The sequence below is a fragment of the Cardiocondyla obscurior genome, linkage group LG25, assembly GCF_019399895.1.
Source record: "Cardiocondyla obscurior isolate alpha-2009 linkage group LG25, Cobs3.1, whole genome shotgun sequence".
Taxonomy (NCBI): Eukaryota; Metazoa; Arthropoda; class Insecta; order Hymenoptera; family Formicidae; genus Cardiocondyla; species Cardiocondyla obscurior.
Window position 1 is genome coordinate 2077215 of NC_091888.1, and position 22150 is coordinate 2099364.

The 22150-nt window shown below is 37.7% G+C and overlaps 2 protein-coding genes across 5 annotated transcripts; one reads left to right on the forward strand and one right to left on the reverse strand.

Annotated features, from left to right (window-relative positions):
- Positions 1-1006: 1006 nt before the first annotated feature.
- Positions 1007-10025, reverse strand: LOC139111813 (tetratricopeptide repeat protein 14 homolog). Of its 3 annotated transcripts, none has more exons than XM_070672333.1 (14): positions 9867-10025; positions 9105-9301; positions 8898-9022; positions 8728-8804; positions 8522-8644; positions 8033-8247; positions 5895-6035; positions 5618-5809; positions 4813-5509; positions 4379-4686; positions 4007-4143; positions 3790-3925; positions 2327-3671; positions 1007-2094 (listed from the first exon to the last, which is right to left on the reverse strand). In XM_070672333.1, exons 2-14 carry the CDS (start codon positions 9263-9265, stop codon positions 1975-1977), a joined length of 3777 nt encoding a protein of 1258 aa, XP_070528434.1. In that variant the 5' UTR covers positions 9266-9301; positions 9867-10025; the 3' UTR covers positions 1007-1974. The 3 variants fall into 3 exon arrangements, with proteins under 3 accessions (XP_070528434.1, XP_070528431.1, XP_070528432.1); XM_070672330.1 differs by having other exon boundaries at positions 4007-4182; XM_070672331.1 differs by having other exon boundaries at positions 3790-3913; positions 4007-4182; positions 9867-10024.
- A 189-nt stretch (positions 10026-10214) lies between these two features.
- Positions 10215-22035, forward strand: Tefu (Serine/threonine-protein kinase tefu). 2 transcript variants are annotated; one of them, XM_070672329.1, is made up of 16 exons: positions 10215-10805; positions 10965-11102; positions 11189-11588; positions 11700-12053; positions 12198-12576; positions 12711-13541; positions 13670-13853; positions 13954-14723; positions 14879-15177; positions 15327-17733; positions 17835-18696; positions 19118-19891; positions 20008-20490; positions 20671-20954; positions 21055-21281; positions 21363-22035. In XM_070672329.1, the coding sequence occupies exons 1-16, from the start codon at positions 10734-10736 to the stop codon at positions 21539-21541; spliced, it is 8643 nt and encodes a 2880-aa protein (XP_070528430.1). In that variant the 5' UTR covers positions 10215-10733; the 3' UTR covers positions 21542-22035. The 2 variants fall into 2 exon arrangements, with proteins under 2 accessions (XP_070528430.1, XP_070528429.1); XM_070672328.1 differs by having other exon boundaries at positions 10216-10805; positions 14876-15177.
- The last annotated feature ends 115 nt before the right edge of the window (positions 22036-22150 follow it).

Consider the following 22150-nt stretch of genomic DNA (forward strand, 5'->3'; position numbering starts at 1 on the left):
AGGAATGCATAATTTATCTAATTTAAATTATGCCGTGGTATTCTCTAGGTAATCGTTTTTATTTCGGGACGTCGACAAGATTCATTTGCGTTGAATCACTCGATTATAATATTATATATATATATATCCACGTATCTAAAATCACATTCAAGAATTACCCCATGTTTCGAAGATGGTCCTGAGACCGAGAAATTCGATGAAAGTGAAACAGTTACGGTACTTTGTCCGGTCATTTTTTTTCTCCTTGTATCCGTATTTATCTCAGCTCGTCTTCCTAGTTTGCAGAATTAGTGCTATATTCGGGAACAATTAATCTCCTTGACGCACGTGTCACTATCGTTTCGCACGTAACCGTCCTCGCAGACGCAGCCTTGAATGCAGATCTTGGTTCTGGTGCAGGCCATCGTCTCCCAGCGATCCCTATTCTCACATGTCTTCTGACAAGTCGAATCACCGGAACATTCGCTGTACTTTTCGTGCTCCTCGCATTCCATGGAAAGAAACGCATCAAGATCTCGATGGCTCTGATAATCTACATCTAGAAAGTCACAGAATTGTGTCACACGTAAAAAAAAAAAAAAAAAAAAAAAGAGACGGAAGAAAAAAAAGTTATAAATTACGGTCGAGATTTCTCGCTCGGATTTGTAAAAAAGAACTGTGTCTCGAAATGTATAGTGTACAAACTTACTCTCTCCAGTCGCCAGAAATGCGTTGTTTAGGTTCCTGCCACAATGAGCGCCGATGAGAACGACGAAAGGGAAAAGTACGAATCTCATTGCGACAATTTGAGACGAAAATTGGCGAAGGTGTCGTTGCGAGGCTTTAAGTATTCGCACCGTATCGGATTGGCGTAAGCCTCGGGATATCAAAACGTCGTAACCAGTTCTCTCGTATGTAGATACCGGTGTGCCATAAATCGTGACTAAAAAGGGCCGTTAGATATGCACGAGCAGGAAGGATGATACATGTTCATTTCCTACGACGAGAAATCGAGGAGTCTTGCAGGTTTCTTGCAGTGTTATATATTTGTAGGACTTTCAATTGTACAGCCAACTGGTTTACATATAACATACATAAGTATCTTATTCTGTAATAAAATGATTCGTATATCATTAGGTTAAAATAAACAATCGTAGTAGGGAGCTCAGATCAATGTTGTTTTGAAACAACATCTATCGAAATACTCGAAATGGAGTTCACAACGTTATGTTGATTCCGTCTTTAGTTATTACAAGAATTACTATGGCGATCGAATTAAATCAAGATTTTGTTAGGCAAATTTTAATGCAATTATTGCTATATCATATTCGAATATATAAGTGACGACTTGCTACATCTTACCAAGGAATTTTTGTAACGATAATGGATGATCTCCTCTTGAAAGTCTCAGTCTAGGGTGTATTGTTTTCCCAATGTACAAAAATGTACATGATAAAAAAAACTTCATCATTTCGACAACGAACAATAAGAAAAAGCCACTTGTGAATTCCGTCGTATGTGCCGAATTAAATGTTCACCATGTATTATGTATCAAGAGTGATATAACTATTTGCTATAATGAAGAATGAAATTAATATTAACTAACTAAATATTTAAATTAAATATTTATGATCTATATTCACACGATTCTTTTTACCCCAAACAAACTATGTTTTAAAGCGTCGTTAAAACTTTACAAACCAAAATTAATTTTAACAAACACATTTGTACATATAGTTTATTTAATTATTAAATTAATTCGATTCACATTTAAATCGAACTAACTTTAAATAGAAAATAAAATTAAAGACTGAAAATTAGAATTTAAACATGTTACAATATGCAAGTAGTTAATTATGATTTGTGACACAATAGAAGGGATCGGCACTAATGTGCAAAAGTACCTTGTATTAATCGATTGACTAATCAGAGGACGATGGAAGGAAAGATACTAAATCACAGAGAAGCAGCGACGATGGCGATAACAGATCATAACTACCAAATCTTAGCTGCAATGGCTCTCTGCATTAAAACGTTCTTGCTTCGTTGTTTCATGCGCTCAATGAAGTATTCCTTGCCGTCCAGGTTATCATCGACAGGTTCGACCCCTTCATTCTGGCAACAAACGAGATTTAGTTGGCTCGTGGCTAGTGTTTTCTTGCGCGTGTGGCTCATCATCATCATCATCATCATCATTATCGTCACTCTTCACTTTCTACATATTCCTTGTTTTTTTTTTTTATATTTTTTTTATATTTTTTATCATCGATCAATCAGATTATCATAATCGTCTTAAAGATGAGCTGATCGTTTTGTAGGTCGAAAACCTACGCAAAGTCTAACCAACCTTGGTGCTAGTTGCGTCGCCCCCCTCTCCCTCTCCCCACCTCTCATAGTCGTCATCGTCTCTCTCTTCTCCTTCGCTCAAAGGTCCAGCTTGTCTCTTATTAGGTGGCACGGTTGAACTACCGCCATCACCCTGTTGATGTTCAACATCCTCTCCTCCTTCAATCATTTTGTTGATTTTCTCTTTAGCTTCGTCAACCTTCCTCATTGGATCTGGCGAATAGCTACGATCACTGTATCGATCACGCGATGAAGCACGGCGATCCCTGAAGTCTCGCCTGTCGCGGAAATCACGGAAGCCTTGTTTGTTGTGGAAAAATCTTCCACCACGATTACCACGACCGCCACGACCACCACGATTGTTAAAACCACCACCGCGACGATTGCCAAAACGATTATTATGTTGATTGTTGTAAAAGCGGTTTCGATTTTGGAAATTGTTGCCACCGCCACGATGATTCGGATTGTTGAAATTCTGGAAGCGTGGCTTGTAGTATGTCCCACGATTATTGTACGGTCGAAATTGCCTCTTGCGATAATAACCACGGTCGTTCGACCTACTACGACTGCGACTTCTGGTGTATGATCTGGATCTCGATCGTGATCGCGATCTGCTGTATGTACCCGACGGAGATCTGCTGTACTTTCTCTCATAACTGCCGGATCGCCGATTCGAATACGAACGCGAACGACTACGTCTTGGCGATCGAGATCGAGACGATCCAGAGCTGGAAACACTGCGTGAGCGACTACGAGAACGTTTTGCTGGACGATCTCTACTCATACGTTTACTCATACCGCCCCTGCCGCTCGAATCTCGTTTCTTCGGGGTTTGTCGATGCTGGCCTCGCTCATTTTCACTGTCAGAATCAGTTCTCGGACCTTTTGCCTGACTCTGGTTCTTTGCCATCGGCGGAGGACGCGGTGGTTCTGGTGGATGTCCAGCTCCGCTATTCTGACCAATCGGTTGAAACTTGCCGCCCAAGTTATTAGAACTGAACTTAGTTGGGGTAGTTTGTAACACGGACATCGTGGGATCCTTGTACGATTGAAACTTATTTTGCGGTTGTGGCGTAGGATATTTGACAGGTGCTTGCTTTGGCATTGGAGGTTCTTTCGGTAGCGGTGGTGGTGTAGGCGTAGGTTGCGGTGGTATTGCTCTTTTCTCAGCAAGTTCGCGTTGCATTTGCTTCCGTATGTTTAAAGATTTTTCAAGAGCCGCACGTTGCAATCTTTCTTCCAATTCATTATCATCATCTTCATCGCTGTCCACGAAAACATTAGATTGTACCTTTTTACTCTCCGGAGCGATATCTTGCCACTTTTGAGAAGGAACATCTTTTTGTCTGAAATTATATTAAACATGTATGTAAACTCACAATTAACTAAACTAAGAAATAATATCTTACGTCTTGCAAATTATACGTATTTGTTAAAAAAATTTTTGCACTTAAAATTATTTACCTAGCAGCTTGAGCGGCTTTCCATTTTGCATTTAAAGCAGCAGTATCTAATGTAGGAAGTTTCGGTTCGGGATGAATCAATGATTCTTGATCAAATATGTCTGTTAATGGCTTCCTCTGGATTTCTGTAACAAATACTTATGATAATAAGATATCACATTGTTATATTCAATATGCATATTAAAATGTCTATTTTTTTTACAATATTTTAAACACACCTTTTCTTTGCTGCGCAGTCATTGGCACCCTGGATTCTCGTTCATGATATGCCTTTGAAGCTTCATCTCTCTCCCTTTCCCTCTCTCTGCGCAGCTCTTCTTCTCTGCGTGAACTTTCAGCGAGCTTCTCCGCGTTGCTAAGAGGGGAAGTTATGTCATTATACTGTGCTACATACCTAGTAAATATAAAAACATAAGTAGAATACAGTATTTGATGACCGCGCGATTTCCGTTTATTTGCGTTAACTGAGAATATAAAAACAACGCAAATAAAATACAGGTCGCAAGTTTAAATCAAACTGCTTAAACTGCAATAAAAAAAAAAAAGTTAAACTCATCATTATAAAGATATTCTCTAACAATGGTTCCAACCTTTTAAGCGTCGCACAGTCTTTTTCAACTTTTGCGTAATAAGCACTAAGCTTAGACTCTAATTGTTCCAAGTCTGGTAAAGATGACTTTTTCAACGCTTCTAAATCTCGTTCGAGTTTGTCCTTGTTTTTACGTTTTTTCCGTTCTTCCTTCTTCTTCTTCTTTCGACTCTTCTTATCCTCCTTTTCTTTATCTTTTCCTTTCTTTTCTTTCTTCTTCTTTTTCTTCATCTTTTCGCTCTCAGAATGTTTCTTTTCCTTCTCTTTTTCTCTTTTCCATCTTGCTGTTTCTTCTAAAAATTTTCTTACCTATTGAAAAAAAAGAAAAGAAAAAAAAATCAATCGTGTATTATTTTAATTTTTATATTACACAATTAAAAAAGTATTTAAATATAAAGTATTGCAGTTTAACAAATTTTTTTAAATTCTACATACCTTATCTTCGTAATCAGAATCATCCTTGGTTTGTTCAAGAAATTTGCGTACTTTGAGTTCGTAGTCGTCCATTTTTTCACGTATATTTACTACGAGAGGGGTCGGTGCGATAGTATCGTGAGTAGTGGCAGTTGCGGCAGGAGGATTGTTATATTGGGCCATTCGTTTGCTAAGCGGTGAAAGTGAACTGCGATGATCTTTCTTATGTTTGCGTTTACGGCTTGGCGAACGGGATGCTGATCGTGAACTTCCCGATGACGACGAGCTGCTAGAATCTGAACTTGAAGATGTCGAGGATCCAGTGGATGAAGAACTCGAACTGGAGCTCCATCTTTGTCTCTTTTTTGATCTAGATTTTCTTTCCTTCTTGCGTTTTTTTTTATCTTTTTTATTTTCTGCAACGTCATTATCAGCTTCGAAATTCTTAAAGGTGTCCAGCGGATTCAATGATGCTGTTAGAGTCTTAGACTTTATATATTCGATAGAATTTCGCGCTTCTTCATGGTACGGTGCAATTGCTAAACAATTTTCATATGCTTTTTGCGCATCCTCGTATTTTTTCTCATCTTCGTAACTGCGTCCAAGCGCAACCAATGTTTCCGCCATATACTTACGAGCATTTGCATGCGTTTGGTTCAATTTCAAGGCTGTTTCAAAGTCTTCAATCGCCTTCTTAAAGCTACCGCTATTTGCATATCTGTAACAAAATAAAAAAAAAAAAAAAAAAAAAAAAAACAATTTTAATGCTTATGTGTAATAACGTATTAGACGATATGTGTAAATTTTAATTAAAAGCAATACTTACAATGCTCCTCGAGCGACCAAACCCTCAACATTGCGAGGATCAACCGTGAGCGCCTTGTTGAGGCACTGAAAAGCTTCGGAATGACGACCAGCTTTGAAATGATCGATACCTTCAGCAACACTTCGGAATGCCCACTTGCTTGCTTGTGCTTGTCGCAATTCTGTAGCGTACTCATTTGGTGGAAATCTTTCTCTGCATATCAATAAACAAACAAATTAGTTATGATAAACAAAGATTAAATTAACAATGTAATAAATTTGATAATAATGCTTCTAACCTCAAACCAACCATATTGGAATGGTTCTCTTGTCCAAGACCGATTAAGTCGCAGAGATATTTTATGTTGTTTGGATTGTTGAAGCCAGTACTGTTCTCCAACAGCGCTTCATAACTCTGGCCTTTGTTCTCGATCGCTTTCCTACACCACAGAAAAAAAACACTTTGTTACAAAATATTGCAAAATCATTGTGACCTTTACCAATGTAGAGGAAACCAAAGCTACTTCATTAACGGTAAAACTAAAGATTTGATAATCATGATAGCCGAGTCCTTATTAATCCTGTTGATAAATAATTGTCTGTTTGACAATTCGTGTGCGCTGCTCTCTGACCCCTCGTTGTAATTCCACATATATTTCTGCTTTGTAAGCACATACATATTTATGCGTGCATTACTTGTTGTAGTCTTCCCATATACATATAATAAAGTTTATATATTCAGTTATTCCTGTACAATAAAATTTTTTCGTTTCGACCTGCATGTATTAATCAATGACACGATACTAATGCCAAAAGTGCTTTACATAAGTTTGTTTTTTTTTAATTTTTTTTTATTGCATTATATATATCTATAATTGTGCAACTTCTGATATTAGAGTCGTTCAAAATCTACGTTTATACCGTTAAGAAGCAGCAGGGGTCCGAAACAGGGATACGGTGCAGAAGGTAAGATTCCTCTTTATTAACAAATATAATCTCATGGTTATAAATTTACATTGGTATCACAACCGTATTATGTAAACTCGTCTCTCACCTTTCACCGTTAAGACGTATATTTCTAGTATTTTGTAATCAGAGGATTTTTTTTCTCAACACAAAATCACACGGCCTATTATTGATCGATGGTGTGGTTTCGGTTTTTACAAGTTTTTTTTTTTTTGTGCGATAAAATAAATTGCATAACCCTAGGATAGGTTGGGAGCCACGCCTGAGTATATATAATCTTCCAAGGCGGACCAAAAAAATTTTTTTTAGATGTAGTTGCATCTGTTTGCATTTTGTGGTGTCAATTATCAATATGACATCACTTTTTTTATTTGTCAATCTAAGCTGTAAGTTCAAACATTAAGGCATTATTATGATAAGGCGCGATTCTGTTGAAGAGTAAAAAGGTTTTTGGACGATAAAGACTCGAGTTGTTTGGTCTCTGCTTTAAATATCATTAACTCTTACGGATTATTAATTTACTCTACCTTACCTTTAACAAAAAAAATACAATCAAATATGAAAATATAAATACTTCTTACCGTAATACAAAATGACGATATGTGCAAAAACATTATATTAGTGTAGACTTTAAGAAAATGCAATAACCAACACATATATCTTTCATTTCATATTCTTATAAGAGACCAAACAACTGTAAATCTGTGTTATACCTACCGTCTGTTGCACTCTGACCGCCCACGGCTCAACGTCTCATACTGGAAATTCAACTTCGAAAGTCATTTGCGCCATAGTCTGGCTGGTGCTTTGAGAATAATATATCGCAAACGTAGATATAATATGTGCGCAACAGAGCCATGTCAACCAATGCTCAAGGTTTGAATTCATTTGTATCACATTAGAAATTCATCGTCATACTATCAACTTTTTACGTTACATAGTGTCAGGTACCTAAATTCATAAAAATGTGTAAGAGGAATCAAAACTAATTCACCTAATTTTGTTAGTATCACAGTGCTTCTGTTAAAATTTGACTTTTTTTCCCACCAAGTCATGATTCTTACCTTTAATATCATATTAAACCATTTAAAAAAATAATAAAATTAAATTAAATTTAATAAATAAAAACCGTGAAAAAAACGCACACTACAAATTTTGTTTGTGATAATAGAATCCACTATAGCATATAAATATGGAGCAACATACAATCGAAAAAGAAAAACAGCGTGAACTTTATATCTTAATATATAACAATTAAATTTAAAAAAAAACATTGTTCCACATTGTGCAAATACTCTTACAGTAATACACAATGAACAAAAGTATGACATCACAAAATGCTTTCATTGCTTTTATATCATGTGAATAAAATATCTCCTAGTTACAAGGAGTCAACTTACAAGAGTTAGTGAAGCATATTATAGATTCGGTAGACTTGCAGTTATACATAAATTGTTTTGTGTTAACTTACTTGTAGGCTTCTGGAAGATCATCGGAATGGATAAGTCCCATAGGTGGGTGTGGCGCTTGCCCTTCCCGGGCGGGTACGTTCATAACTGCAACAACTCGTTCAGCTTCAACGTTTACTTCACTGACTACGACGCAGACGAGATCATTTGCCATGTAGCCTCTTGTAACACCTTTCTTGTCCACCGCTTGCACAGTGGCTGTATTTAGTATTAGTGCCTGTAACACATACAAAAACCTTTGTTACGAAACATTAACACTGTTATTAAATAATATAGTGTCTCGTAGTTTACTGTGACACCCCCAGTATAAAATATGTCTATATGCAACATATGCAAAATAGAATGTCAAGCTTAACCACGAGCTTAATATTTTGCATTTGCTAAGACATGCAAATATATCTTAATATTGAATGTAAATAAAATTGAAAAGACATTAAACATAGAATTACTTAAAAAAAAAAAAAATTTTTTTAATTAACATGTTAACATACCTTAACCCCTAATTCATTAACAACTCTGGGACAGTCACTGCAGTTACAAAGCACCTTTAGAAGAAGACCAGCAGCACTTTTACCCATTACTTGCGCGAAAATCACATCTCCAATTACTAAACTCTATAAAATAAATACATAATATCGAATTAGAGTTGTTAAGTTTCATAAAAACGTATTTGTTTTCTCATTTTATCGTTTCTTACCTCCAAAAAATTGCGAACACGCTGAGACTTTTCCATGGTGACAAAAGTATCAAGTGCTGGCACTGTAGCATAAAACTCTAAAAAAAAAAAAATAATTAATTAAAACATTATTGCACAATTTTCATAACATTACATAGTATTTAAATAACTAAAAATGTAAAAAAAATTACCTTCATCATCCACTTCTTGCTTAATATATTCTGCAGATTTCTCCAAATTTGCTTTATCATATAAATCATCAGCTTTCTTGGTGAGAAACTGTTGAAGCTTCAGACGTTTGCCTCTATCTCCAAAGCTGTAAAAAACAAAATTTTATGTAACAAAAATTTTACAAGACTGATAATACAACTAAATAATTAAAGACAATCAATATATACCTGAGAGTTTTTTGCCGTTGTTGGTAGATCTCAAAACTAGGATCCTTGAGATTGAGCATGGCCAGCTCGTTTTCATTGCGCTCACCTTCCCATACTTTCTGCAACTGCTGACCATGGTAGTTCAATGCTTGTGCTACTAGACGCGCATCCATAGAATCCATTCTCGCTCAGCAAAGTGTCCAACCTAATCTGAAAGACTATGAAAATCATTGTTTAAATTATTCATGCCTTCGATCACAATTACAAAAGCATCCATATATGTTCGTTATATTATGCATCTACAAAATGTAGGAGAAGTAATAGCGGTACGTTCGCTAGAAGCATCTCTAACAGTTTCCTCGCACAAAGGACCCTTCAAGCGTACAATATCGAAGGATAATGTGCTCGCTGGACGAATCGTTTTTCGACAGAATTCGAAAATCGCAGTTATTCATTACCGCGTGCCTTAGGAAGCGCTCGGCAGCCCAATTATTGGAGAATCGTAGGCGTTCTTGGCGGAACTCGGCGTCACCCGATGCCGCGTGGCCGTAAAGGTAACTTCGTAAGCGAGGATGTCCGCAATTAATTCGCGACAACGCTCGTGTAGGCGAGCAAGTAACGCGCGTTATATCGATCTTTCTCCCCGACAAAATGGTCGTTGCCGTGCAAACCCCGGGGATTGCAGGAACGGCGCGTCGGCGCCATGACGCACCTCTTTCTCGCAGCCACCTTCTTTTCGACGCGACGCGAAGCTGGACTCCGAGCCACGCGGTTGCTACTTACCGCTCGTTCGACGCTTTACTCCAGTAACGATAACTCGTACAAGAATTACACTGCGCTACGAAACATGGTCGACAGCGAGCAGGAGGTAACAGGAACGAACAAATGCACGTACGAAGTACGAACGTCGCAGGGTCGCACGAGTCACGATATGACGCAGGCGGCGGGTGGCGGAGGAACAGCGGAGGAAAGGCGGAAACAAGATGGAGAAGCAGTCGCGTGGCGCATGCGCGACAAAACTACCTTTATCGAACGTGAGCCAAAAAATTGTCTGATTTGGTGTTGATTGATTTTCATCGTCGCCTCGATTTGCTGTCGGCGGTGGTGGCGGTACGTAGCGAATTTTCTTAAAATTAAAAAAAATTTGATTTTATTTCCTGTTACTCTCGACCGGAAATCAGAACAAATTTCTTTTTAGTCACGATAAAATCTGCTACAAACCGCCACCGGCAAATCGAGGTAGAGTCCGTAGCTTCTTGATTTGCCGCGCACCGGCAGCACCGTTATTCCATATTTCTATCAGCCTTGGAAGCTGGAACGTAACAGATGAAGCACTCGCCACCGACTCCCGGTGCGCACCCTGGCGAAAATGTGGAAGGTGCAAAATTATATTCACGATGGCCGCGAAATATGGCAGTACCTTCACGCGCGCCGACATGCAGGTATCGGCAGCTATCTTCGTTTCATTCGTAGTCTGTGACGAACGTTCGGCCCTTGGCGGCATTTCGCGGATGGATTGAACGGCGAACAACGACAATTGTTTAATAACTGACGCGTAATTATATCTGAATTCACTATGACATCTGTGTAATTTATGTACGGTTCGCGGCCGATGCATCGACGACCGTCGGATTAGCGACAGTTGCAAGTATGTCGCGATTGTCAGATAGAATTCTCAGCATCCTAAAGTTAGCTGATAGCTCGAAACTTACGGACAAAAAGGTTATTATTACTGCTTTTATTTGTTATCTATGTTAGAAAATAACTGTTTGAAAAAACTGTTTTGCAACTGTTGTAAGAAAAAAAAAAAAAAAAATTTGGTATACTTTGTGTATCATTTTACATTAATTCTAATTTTTTTTTCTTTTTGCCTGTTTATAGAAATGTGTAACAGAGTTATTGGATTTGTATCAAAATGAAGATGCTATCAGAGAAATATGCAAAAACACAGAGACTAAAGCTCCAGGAAGAGCTAACTGGCTCAATATTATATGTACTGCCCACAAGTTAATTCAACTAGTAAGAAAAGTTGTAATATGTCAGTAGCAATGTTATATTTTTAATGTTATTTGTATTTTTTGATATTTATTTAATTGAAAATATAGGAAGCAGATAAACCTGGTAAAGAAACAGCTGCAAAAATCAATGAGAGACAAGGCCTTAGCAGTTTGATGATTGATACAGTTCGCAGAGCTAGTGATAAATCAGCTAAATTTCTGAATAACAAAGAAATAGTTGCTATGATATTACAGATATTAAAACATAATACTTTTATAAATTACCAAGATACATATTTGGGAATATTGGTAAAGTATATATTGCCTAAGATAAAAAATTACAGCAATGTTACAACAGATCAGTGGAAGGAATTATTAAATGTTTGTATTGTGCTCTACAAAAAGATCAAACGCCACATTATATTAGATGCATTGCAGATGATTGTAGATTATTCTTTCTTGCATACAAATTTGCTTCCCTTTGTGAAAGATTTGCTGTTGTTTTTAGGTATACAAATTTTTTTTTATTCTTAATTACGCTGATAATGTACTTTATTAACAAATTATAATTTTATATTGTTCAGAGCTTACTGCAAAATTAAACTATTTTAAATTTTAGAAAAAGCACTTGAAGATGTGAAAGCAAACGCCGAGCAATTGACAGAGTCTTTCTACAAACTGTGTAACAGTGTGTGCAGGCAAATTGCAACAGAATGTAGAATTGCACTTTGCAACTTTAGTGAAAATATATCCATGGATATTTTACGTTTGAACGGTTCTGATGAAAAATATAAACTATTATTAACTTTCCTGCAAATTCATCATCCTAAAGGTATTGCCAAACAAGAAGATGGAGCTTATGCATATGATTGGAACAAATGGAGGGATGTATTATGTCGCATGTATTTGCTTATCCAAGAAAACTGCAAATTGGACGTGCAATGGTACAGTTTTATCCAGTTTGCCAGTGAAGGTATTATTTTTTAGTGCATAGAAATAATTGATTATATAAATAAATAGCTTTCATTTAGTAGTTCTCTAAACATTAAAAAAATTTTCTTAGTCTTAAACACTAGGATAAATAAGTGATTGGTTACAATTTATGTATTTCTTGCAGTTATAAAACAGATAATGGACAACTCGTTAAATTTCACCTATTCTCTTGACGGCTGCTATTCTCAATTAGTCAAACGCAAACGAACAATAAATCGAATTGAAAACGTTATTGACTTAATAACAGAAAGCAATCCTGAGGGAGTTTGGTCATGGTTAAAAATTTTGACAGAAACATTAAGGAAGTACCCACAGTGCCTGAAGTCACAAGAACTCGCGCCTTTATTGCAACAATTAATAGAACTTGCTGTATCTCGAGATGAAAATCTCATGAATACTTTGTATAATTTTGCTGCTGTTCTCATGGAGAATGAAATGTCTAACGGAGAAGAAATACAAGATGCTACAATTCATTGGAGCAAAATTTGGGATATGCTACTCAGGTATTAATTTATAAATTTATTTGTTAATTTAGTTAAAAAATTATTTTAAAATGTATAAAATTTTATTATATATATTCATCTTATATCTAATCTTCGTATTATTGTCTTAACTAACGAGAAAATTATCTTTGCAGATCTTTAGGAGCAAACCAGAACGAGGAATCAGGCCATTTATTAATCCGCTGTTGCATAAAGTACAATAGGATACCGAATGCAAACGCTCTTCTTAGGTTGTATCTCACCAAGGCGATCCGTTGGTCGCCGAATAGTGTACACACTTTACGACAGCTGTGTGAGCGTGTATCCCTGCCGGTGGATGCAACCACGTCGTTACTAGATCCATCGCCCTCATTAGTAACGGCTCCAATGTGTGATAGAACGCGCCTCTTAGAGTGGCTGTTGAACATATCGTGGCATAAATTGGCATCGTTACTGTCTGTCGAAATTATCGAAGACATTTGTGTGTTGTCGGTAAACCTTGTTCTAAGTTCTCGTTATAGACAAAATACGAAATCAGAGCAAAAATTCTCGCACAGTCGCGAAAAGATGCGCACAATCTCTTTTATACCACATCAGGACATCTATTCGACAAATCTTCCACAACTCTGTCATGCATTCCTGACATTGAAAGTGGAATTGTCCGTAAGTTTGAAGGATAAGTGCATCGAGCGGGATTTCAGGACAATATCCGACATTGGGAGTCCTAATTCTTATGTATTTGAGGCGCTCAGTTTTTTAAAAAGACGAATATATGACATTATTCAAGAAGATAGTTTCAGCGAAAAAAATAAAACTGAAGTTTGTACTGTACTGATAAAACTCGCGTTCCTCGCGAGACTATTATCTGCTCTGAAACAGCTAGAAATTTTAACGGTGGATTCTATGTATTATTGTTCCTTGATTGAAATGATGGAAAAACAACTGAAAAGTAGTTTCGAAATTCTGACGAAAGTTGATTGGTCAAGGTACAAAATTATATGTACATAAATTCGATAAAGTAATATAATAATTATACATTGGGTTATTTTCAGGTTTAAATTTTTACAAATGTTCGTTTTTTAATACCATAATAAAGTTAAATTTTTCTTTGCAGATACAAATATATTTTCTGGCTGAGCGTACCCAGAGCATTGAAAACGCTATACGGAGCAACCTATGATAAAGATATTATTAAAATAATTATTTCAGCAACTACAATGAACATGATAAGAAACATATACGATCTTCTGAATCAAGATGACAATTACAATTCCTATGAAAATTACGATGTTTTTCAGGTAAATTAAAAATTTATATCTACGTTTAAGAAATTAATTTATATATCATATATCCGTGTATGTTTTAAGTGATTTTAATATCTCAATTTTTTTTTGTTAGGAAAGACACAAGCATTTCACCGATGTGTATATGGGAATATTGGAATTAAAGTCCAATTCTCCGCGCGAGGGCATGATTTGTTTGCAAGTCGTGGAGGCTCTATCATCATTTTGCGCTTTACACGTTAACGCGGATGATGAAAAAATTTTACAAAAAAAAATAATGCATAATTTACTGACTATGCAGCAGGACTTCACGAGTTACGTGGATTCCAGAATGTCTCTCACAATTCTCGAGTCGCTTATTGTACGTGATCACCGCGAAATCCAGCGCGAATGCACGGATGAACCATTGGATCTTCTACTGAACATATGCCAGAAAAATTGCAATGAGGAATTGTTGCGATGGCTATTACATTTATTACCAGATTATTTCAAGTATGCGATCGAGCATAATTATTCGTCCAAAAGAATTATCTACGCACTCGAGCAACTCTATAAGCGTATTGGCATAAAAAACTACAGTATTCTTGTGCACACGAGCTACATGAAGTGTGCATGCAACTGTGTGCGGATTGATCCAAATTTCTCATGGAGTCACACCGGAATTTACGACGATGATGGTGTTTTAACGTTACTAAACAGCATTTTTAATTACATCGGTGATGAGCTTTTCGTGCTTCGTTCGCAAGCAGTTCGATGTCTACAGGAGTTTTTATCTTTCAGAAACATTGCTTATAAATGGAAAGAACAAATTTTTGTCACAGTGGAAAAAATATCATTCAAACTGCTCGACGAGATGACCCAACAATCAAGTTCCAATTTGCAAAAGTATGAATATTAAAATAGAGTTAAAAAAAATAAAAACAAATATTTAAATACATTAAATGAAATAAGTTAATAATACATTTTTTTTACAAATTATAATAATGCTGCTACGAGTACCACATTTATGATTTTTTGTTTGTATCCTTATCAAATAGCAGTAATCTGAAAGAGAGTCAACTACAAGATGAAAAGGAAACTAGAACAGCTACTGCATTGATTGCGCTAGCCTCTGTAACATGTGCCAATGGAATTCTTCAAGGCCGTGCCTTATTTTCGATATTGCGACTAATGACAAAGAAGCAAATAAACGTGCAAACAATACGAAAAATCCTCTTGTCGGCCGCGCAGTACACGACGGTATACGAGTCGCTCATTCAAGATAACTTGAATTATCTTCTGACTTCCTGGATCGAAGATTCAGATTATCCATTGCAGAACTTTCCATGGACACTTACGGGTAGATAACAATTTTATAATGTTAAAGAAAAGTATTAACATATGCAGTGCATTATATGTATATTTTAAATTTACTTTATTATTAAGATAATTTCACCATTTAGTTTTTTGTATGAGCTTGCTAAATTAAAATTCAAATATTATTAACAGGTTGCAAGACTGTCGACGAATTCTTTGAAAAGAATATCAACTGCATCGTTCCAATTTTATTACGTACTATGGGTATCGATGAAGTTATATCCTTCTGCACAAATCGCACTGATATGGATTTTAAGACGATTTTCGAAGATGTTTTCCCGACCTGCTTTGTGTGGCTGATGTCGCGTACTATAGTATTCCATAGCGAATTCGTCGAGATAATGCACAAGCTGGTGAACAATACCAATGAGTTTGCAGATATACGTAATTTTAAACAACTACTTTGTTGCCGCTTGCAAGACGTTCTCGTAGAATTAATACGCCGTCTGCACGACGAGGACGACTTCGAGCGCGTTCTTTCAATTTCGTCTACGCAGTTTCCAGCAGTGGATCCGCCACATTTGTCACGAAACGTTCTGGATATGTGCTTCGACTATATGGAATCGAATGAGTATTTAACTTTGCCCATGCTAGTCGAGCAACATCCAGCAAAGTTGCAAAAAATAATGTTGCAGTTAGCGAGCGCTATACACTCGTCGCGCTCTTACGAGGGTAAACTTAAACGACTGTATCAGTACGTGTACTTCTGCTCGCGATTAACGCACGATCTTTCTAAACCTGTCTTCGATAAAATGGCCGCATTCTTAATCCGAGATGTATGCTACAGCCTGTTGCACCTAACTAGGAATGATGATAAAAACGACGAAACGTTTATTGTAGCATGCTGTAAATCTCTGGATTTATTTCTGAGACAAGCGCTGCCTGTGAGAGCTACGGAAGTTCGAGACGTTCTCCAGTTTATTGTAGCGAATCTCATCGGCCTAGCACAATCGAAAGTAAGCAGCGTCAACAACATCGCCGTGAGTTTACTTAGATTCCTTGTGGTAGAGCAAAGAAATGTACTACAAGAGGCAATTGTAAAACTCGGATCGTTTCCAAATCACGAAGTCTTTCGAGATGTGAGAGAAGCTTACGAAGCCGTCAGATTAGAAAACGGATCTGCATTAGGCCTTGAAGATGAGTTGGAGCGTTTCTTGGACGCCATGAACGAGGAAAATCCTGAGTGCACGTTGGAAGATCTTGCGAATTTCACGCAGCAGCTGTCGACGAGAAAGGGGGAATTGCGAAAACTACATTGTAAGCTAGAGAAACCATTGCATCGATTGATATTTAGGCTTATTAAGTTGATGGAATCGTCTAATCCTCGCGTGTCAATGGAAGCCACGAAATGCCTTGGCGAAATAGGGCCAATGAATTGCACAATAGCTTTGCGACCGGCTGGAAATCTTGTCCGAGAAGCGGACTACACGATTGAAGCTCTAACTTATCGATCAATCATGATGTTAACAAATTTTCTCGTAGAAAATTCAATGGAACTTCGTAAAGTCAGCACTGATGCTCTTTACGCGGTAATGTCGACTTCCTATGGCCGAAAACTATTTGACTCTAAATATTCAAAGCATCTGTCGAATATTCTTGGATACCCATCGTTGAAAATTGACTACATTCAACCGTTCGTTTATGGCCGTTGCAGCAAACAAATATCTTTCTGCGTAGATATCGTAAAACTTCAAGTTGTTATGGATCCAACAAACGCACTGTGGACGGTTGAAAATGGCGAGAATTACGCCGAGTGGATTATTAAAGTTACTTGTAGCGTAGCGGAATGCTTTCCAAATACATATTTGGATAACTTTTTATTGGTTTGTCGACACAGCGTCGAATTCTGCGAGCTGCTTTTGCCGAGAATCATTTATCTGGTGATTCATGAAAAAGACAACTTTATGCATACCATGTGCAAATGTATTAATCAGTTTTTCATGCAGCATTTTGCAATCAACGAGACGGATACCACCGTATCGTCGACATCGAAAAGCGAAGGCTGTGATCAGAAAATCGTACGCCGAATGTTGGACGTCGTGAATTACGTGCGTACTCAATTGCCGGATGGAGTGATTTTAGAATTCGATTACGTCTACTTGGCTAAAGCGGCACACAAGTGCTCTGCATATTACACTGCCCTGCTATTCGCACAGCTTGCGTGCGGATTGATCTCGACGAATCTCGACTACCCAGATTTCAGCAGCGATCCGAGAATCGATTATATCTATGAACGTCAGCCAGAAATTGGTCGAGTGTTGCAAAATATTATGCTGGATACCTACTTAAATATTAGCGACCCGGACGCCAAATCTGGCGCCGGATGGTCACATGTGCTGGATCATGACTCCCGTATGCAATACTATGCTCGTGCCAATCGCTGGGACGAGGTCATACTTGCACAGGACATTGAGTTGTCCAATCATAATCGAACATCGGTAATAAATGCCAGAACGGAGATGGCAAATGCGCTACACCGTTCAGGGCTGCAATTTCTTCAATGCCAATTTTTGGGAGATAATCTGGATGAACAATTCAGGTGAATTACTATATTAATTACATCGGAACTATCCGAAGAAATTTTATATGTGATTTATTGTATATTTTGTATACACAATTTTATAATTAAATTTCTTTTAGTTATGAATGTGCTTGGAGACTCGGCAAATGGAATCTACCCGTCAGGGAGGTCACTGTTGAAAATTATAACGACTTTCAATCTCAACAATTACGACTAGAGTTATTGGAGAATGCATTTCATCTGCATCATTATCATGCTTTGAAGTGTTTTCACGAAAATAACCGCCGAAGTATGGAGCGGGCGATTGAGCTTGGCCGTATGAGTGTGAGCCACGAGCTACGAGTGATCAGCCCGGAGAGCAGTAAGACTATCAATCAAAAACTGTCGCAATTGCGGTTACTGCGCGAGATCGAGCAATTAAGCTGGGCGGCTGACTCGCCGGAAGCGAGATTTCCAGAGATTTTGCGACGCTGGAACGAGCACGAAATTAGTCTAGTCGGTCAGTTTGAGCACGTAGAACCAATCTTATGGCAACGCATCACCATGTTCCGAATTCGTGAGTCTCTGTGGATGGACGCAAACGTGCAAGAGTCATTTTTTACCACTTGCTTAAACCTAGCAAAAGTCGCGGAGGATCAAGGAAATTTCTCCATGGCTACGAGAGCGCTGAGAACTCTTGAGTTACATCAAAATCTGCCTAAGAATATGGAAAATCAATTGCTTTATCAAGAATCGCTCCTGGCATGGATGAAGGGCGAGCAGATGATAGCGCGTCATTTGTTGCGAAGCTTAATCGAGAAGAAGATTCCGATACCAAGTTTAAGAGCAATGGCTTTGCGAGTCTATGGTGACTGGATGGCGGAAACTAAGTCAGAAAATCCTCAAGCGGTGATACAAAAGTATTATCTAGCATCCATTGGAACGAGCGAAACTATTAACGAGCAGTCATCTGATGTTATCAAAAATTTACATAATACACAGGTAAGAAATTAAAAATTTTTGTTATTTTTTAAGAGACCCCAATTTACAAACTACGAAACAAAAAAATTATGCGACTCACCAATCTGCATGAGCTTCAGCGGAGTTGTAGAATTCTGCCGGTGACTGTAACATAAAATAAAACATATTAATGTAGACACGTTAGTATTTAAATTAATGTAGAGGATGCCGAAAAATTACGTCCGAATACTGTACGGAACGACCGACGAACCGGCTGCGGTTCGTATAATTAATAATATCGACGGTGACGGCAGCAGTGAATAATGCAGCTGCGTCGATCTGTAACAAAAAAATATATATAATTTAATTTTTTATAGATAGGACTATCGACTTTTTAATCAGTTAAATTAACTGAACAATAAAAACTTATGTACCTTGGTTTATTTGATGCTTTTTGTTACAGGTTGCACTAGCGCGCTTTGCTGACGCACAGTATCAACAAATTAATGCATATATAAACTCGCCAACATACAAGGCATTAAAAGAATACGCTCGCAGTAATGTAGATAAAGTAGACCACGCACAAATGATGAAAAACCAGGACTTAAAACGGGCCGTGATAATCAGTCGCAAGCAATCAACAAACGATGCTGCTGAACTAAAAAACATCGAGCAAGAAAAGCGCAACTACCTCGCGCAAGCTTTAAAGTATTATCTAAAAACGTTGCGTAGTAGCGAGGAACACAACTTACTAATTTTCCGACTAGTGGCACTTTGGCTGGATAATATGTGCGACGATGAAGTAAACGAAGAGCTGTTAGACGAGCTAGACACTATTCCATCGTTTAAATTTGTGCCGCTGGTGCCACAGTTAGCTGCTCACATAAGCAATCATTTTACGCAACAACACAGTTTTTCTGCACGAATCTTTCGAATCCTCGAGCGATGTGCTCTAGAACATCCATATCATACCCTGCCTGTAGTATTAGCGCTGAAAAATTTGCACAGCGACGACGAATATGATCCAAGTTCTTCGACAGTCAAGAAGAAGGAAGAACGTCGTGTATTAGGTGCCAAAAAACTTCTCAATCAATTGACCGAGTCCTCTGTGCGACTAATCGTTCATGAAATGGAAAATCTATCGCGGGCACTGCTGAGTTTTGCCTACTGGCAACCCAAAGTCAGACCCGGTTCTAATAAACGTTATTCAATATCGCGGGAGCAGCCAATATTCAAGGTATTTTTTTTTTTTTTTTATTATTATTAATCCAATGTCTATTTAAAAAGAATAATGATTGCAAATCATGACGGAAAAATCTGATTTTTAATTTAATTAATTAATTAATTTTACAGATGAAAAACTTGAACCACGTTCTCCTACCGACTTTGACTTTATCTGTGAGACCATCGGGCAATTACGACAACATAATCGGCGTGAAATCGTATCAGGATTCCTTTGAGTTTGTTGGCGGCATAACCGCCCCGAAAAAGATCATCTGCCTCGGTACCGATGGCATACAGCGCCGGCAGTTAGTCAAAGGCAAGGATGATCTACGGCAAGACGCAGTGATGCAGCAAGTATTTACCGTAATGAACACACTGTTGCGTACATGTAAAGAGACGCAACGGCGGAATTTACGTATCAGAACGTACAAAGTGGTGCCGCTGACGCAGAGATCGGGCGTGCTAGAATGGTGCGACAACACGGTACCGATCACCGTGACTTTAGTAGGTAACCCGGGTACGCCAGGTATGCACAAAAAATACTACCCGCGAGATCTATCTGCGGAAGCAGCCAGAGACAAGTTGAAAAACGTTGCACAAGAATCAAACGAGGTACGTAACAGTAAAAAATCTTTTTGTTACTTTTAATTTCTAGTTAAAAGTCTGTTTTTACGTTTTTTTTTAACACTTTTGTATTATTGTAAAAATTATAATAATCAAAAATTTAATTATATTAACTTTGTAATAATCGTGACGTTAATCATTTTTTTTTTTTGGATTTGGTTTGCGCAGAAAAAGTTGAAGGTATTTCTCGAGTGCTGTAAACGAATGAGGCCGGCGTTTCATCATTTCTTTATAGAGAAGTATCGATCGCCCGAAACTTGGGTCGAGAGGATTTTTACATACACGCGTAGCGTTGCTACCACATCTATCGCAGGCTACATTCTGGGCCTCGGTGATCGACATTTAAGTAACATCCTCATCGACGAGCACACCGCCGAGGTAGTGCACATCGATTTCGGTGTGGCTTTTGAACAGGGCAAGGTTCTGCCTCTTCCTGAGACAATTCCTTTTAGGTAAAGTCGTATAAACTATATCGCTTGTGAAAATATACAATCAAATATTTTTTTATTTGAAAAAAATTATATTAAATATGTTGAAAATATTTTATTACAGGCTAACTAGGGACATTGAGGTGGCTATGGGCGCCTCCGGCATCGAAGGTACCATGAGGCGCAGTTGCGAGGTGACCATGACGATGTTGCGCGATCAAAGTCAGATTATCATCACCCTTCTTCAAGTATTGCTGTATGATCCGCTTTTCTCATGGGCAATCACGCCAGAGAAAGCCTGCAAGATGCAGAGTGACGTTATAATGGGTTTATCGGAGAACAGTGGCAGAGGTAAAAAAAAAATCTTTAACAAAAGAAGCCAAGTTTTGAGTTTTAAGATTATTATCAGTTAATGATTTGGTTAATTTTTAGCGCCGGTGGAAACTAACAAAATCGCCAAGAGAGCGCTTTTGAGAATCGAGCAAAAACTACGGGGCACCGAGGACGGTCTGGTGTCTAGCGTCTCTGGACAAGTTGAGAGACTTTTGCAAGAAGCACGAGATCCTGCGAATCTCTGTCGAGTTTACTGCGGCTGGCAGCCGTATTTGTGAATACCAGTGAACAGCTTTATCAATTTATCGTAGGATAAGCTTTTTTATGTTGTTTAATTTATAATATATATATATAGATATATATACGTATATTTTAAAATACCATTTTATACTTGTTGATAAAGTAAATTTTTATTCACTTTTCTAAACAGCGATTTAATTAAATTTGACACCTCGGTAAATCGATGTATCAAAACCTAAGAGTATCGATATATCACAAGTCTGAATCATGACGTTTACCCTTGCACTTTCTGCATCGCCTGCACTCAAAATTTTAAATATAAACTGGAATCAAAGCAGGTGCACGCATGAAAGACAGATACAAGTGAATCTTTAGAACATTTTATTGTTACATATCTTATTTTTCTACGTATAATTAAATTGTGTGTGACATAACTTTCGCAACCCTGTGGGGGCAAGAAAAGAAGAGAACGTCTTTCGTTTGTCAGCGAAAACGATTGTGACAGTGCAGAAATGAGCCGAATTACACGCGAGACTGATTAATCGCGATGAGACAGCGGAGAATGAATTCTTTTTCGCTTTGCCGTGGACGAAAACGCAGTCGTCGTACAAGTCTGCGTAAAGAGCCGCTTATTAAGGACAGCTGTA

What these genes read in the sequence shown, in the direction of transcription:
- LOC139111813 (XM_070672330.1), bottom strand. Translation starts at nt 9,265, where the DNA reads ATGGATTCTATGGATGCGCGTCTAGTAGCACAAGCATTGAACTACCAT. An exon ending in TTGGTCGCTCGAGGAGCATT is followed by an intron (nt 5,510 to 5,617) that starts GTAAGTATTGCT and finishes ATTTTGTTACAG; the next exon opens with ATATGCAAATAGCGGTAGCT. An exon ending in GACTGCGCAGCAAAGAAAAG is followed by an intron (nt 3,926 to 4,006) that starts GTGTGTTTAAAA and finishes TATTATCATAAG; the next exon opens with TATTTGTTACAGAAATCCAG.
- Tefu (XM_070672328.1), top strand. Translation starts at nt 10,734, where the DNA reads ATGTCGCGATTGTCAGATAGAATTCTCAGCATCCTAAAGTTAGCTGAT. An exon ending in CGAAACTTACGGACAAAAAG is followed by an intron (nt 10,806 to 10,964) that starts GTTATTATTACT and finishes GCCTGTTTATAG; the next exon opens with AAATGTGTAACAGAGTTATT. An exon ending in AAAATTTACATAATACACAG is followed by an intron (nt 18,697 to 19,117) that starts GTAAGAAATTAA and finishes TTTTTGTTACAG; the next exon opens with GTTGCACTAGCGCGCTTTGC.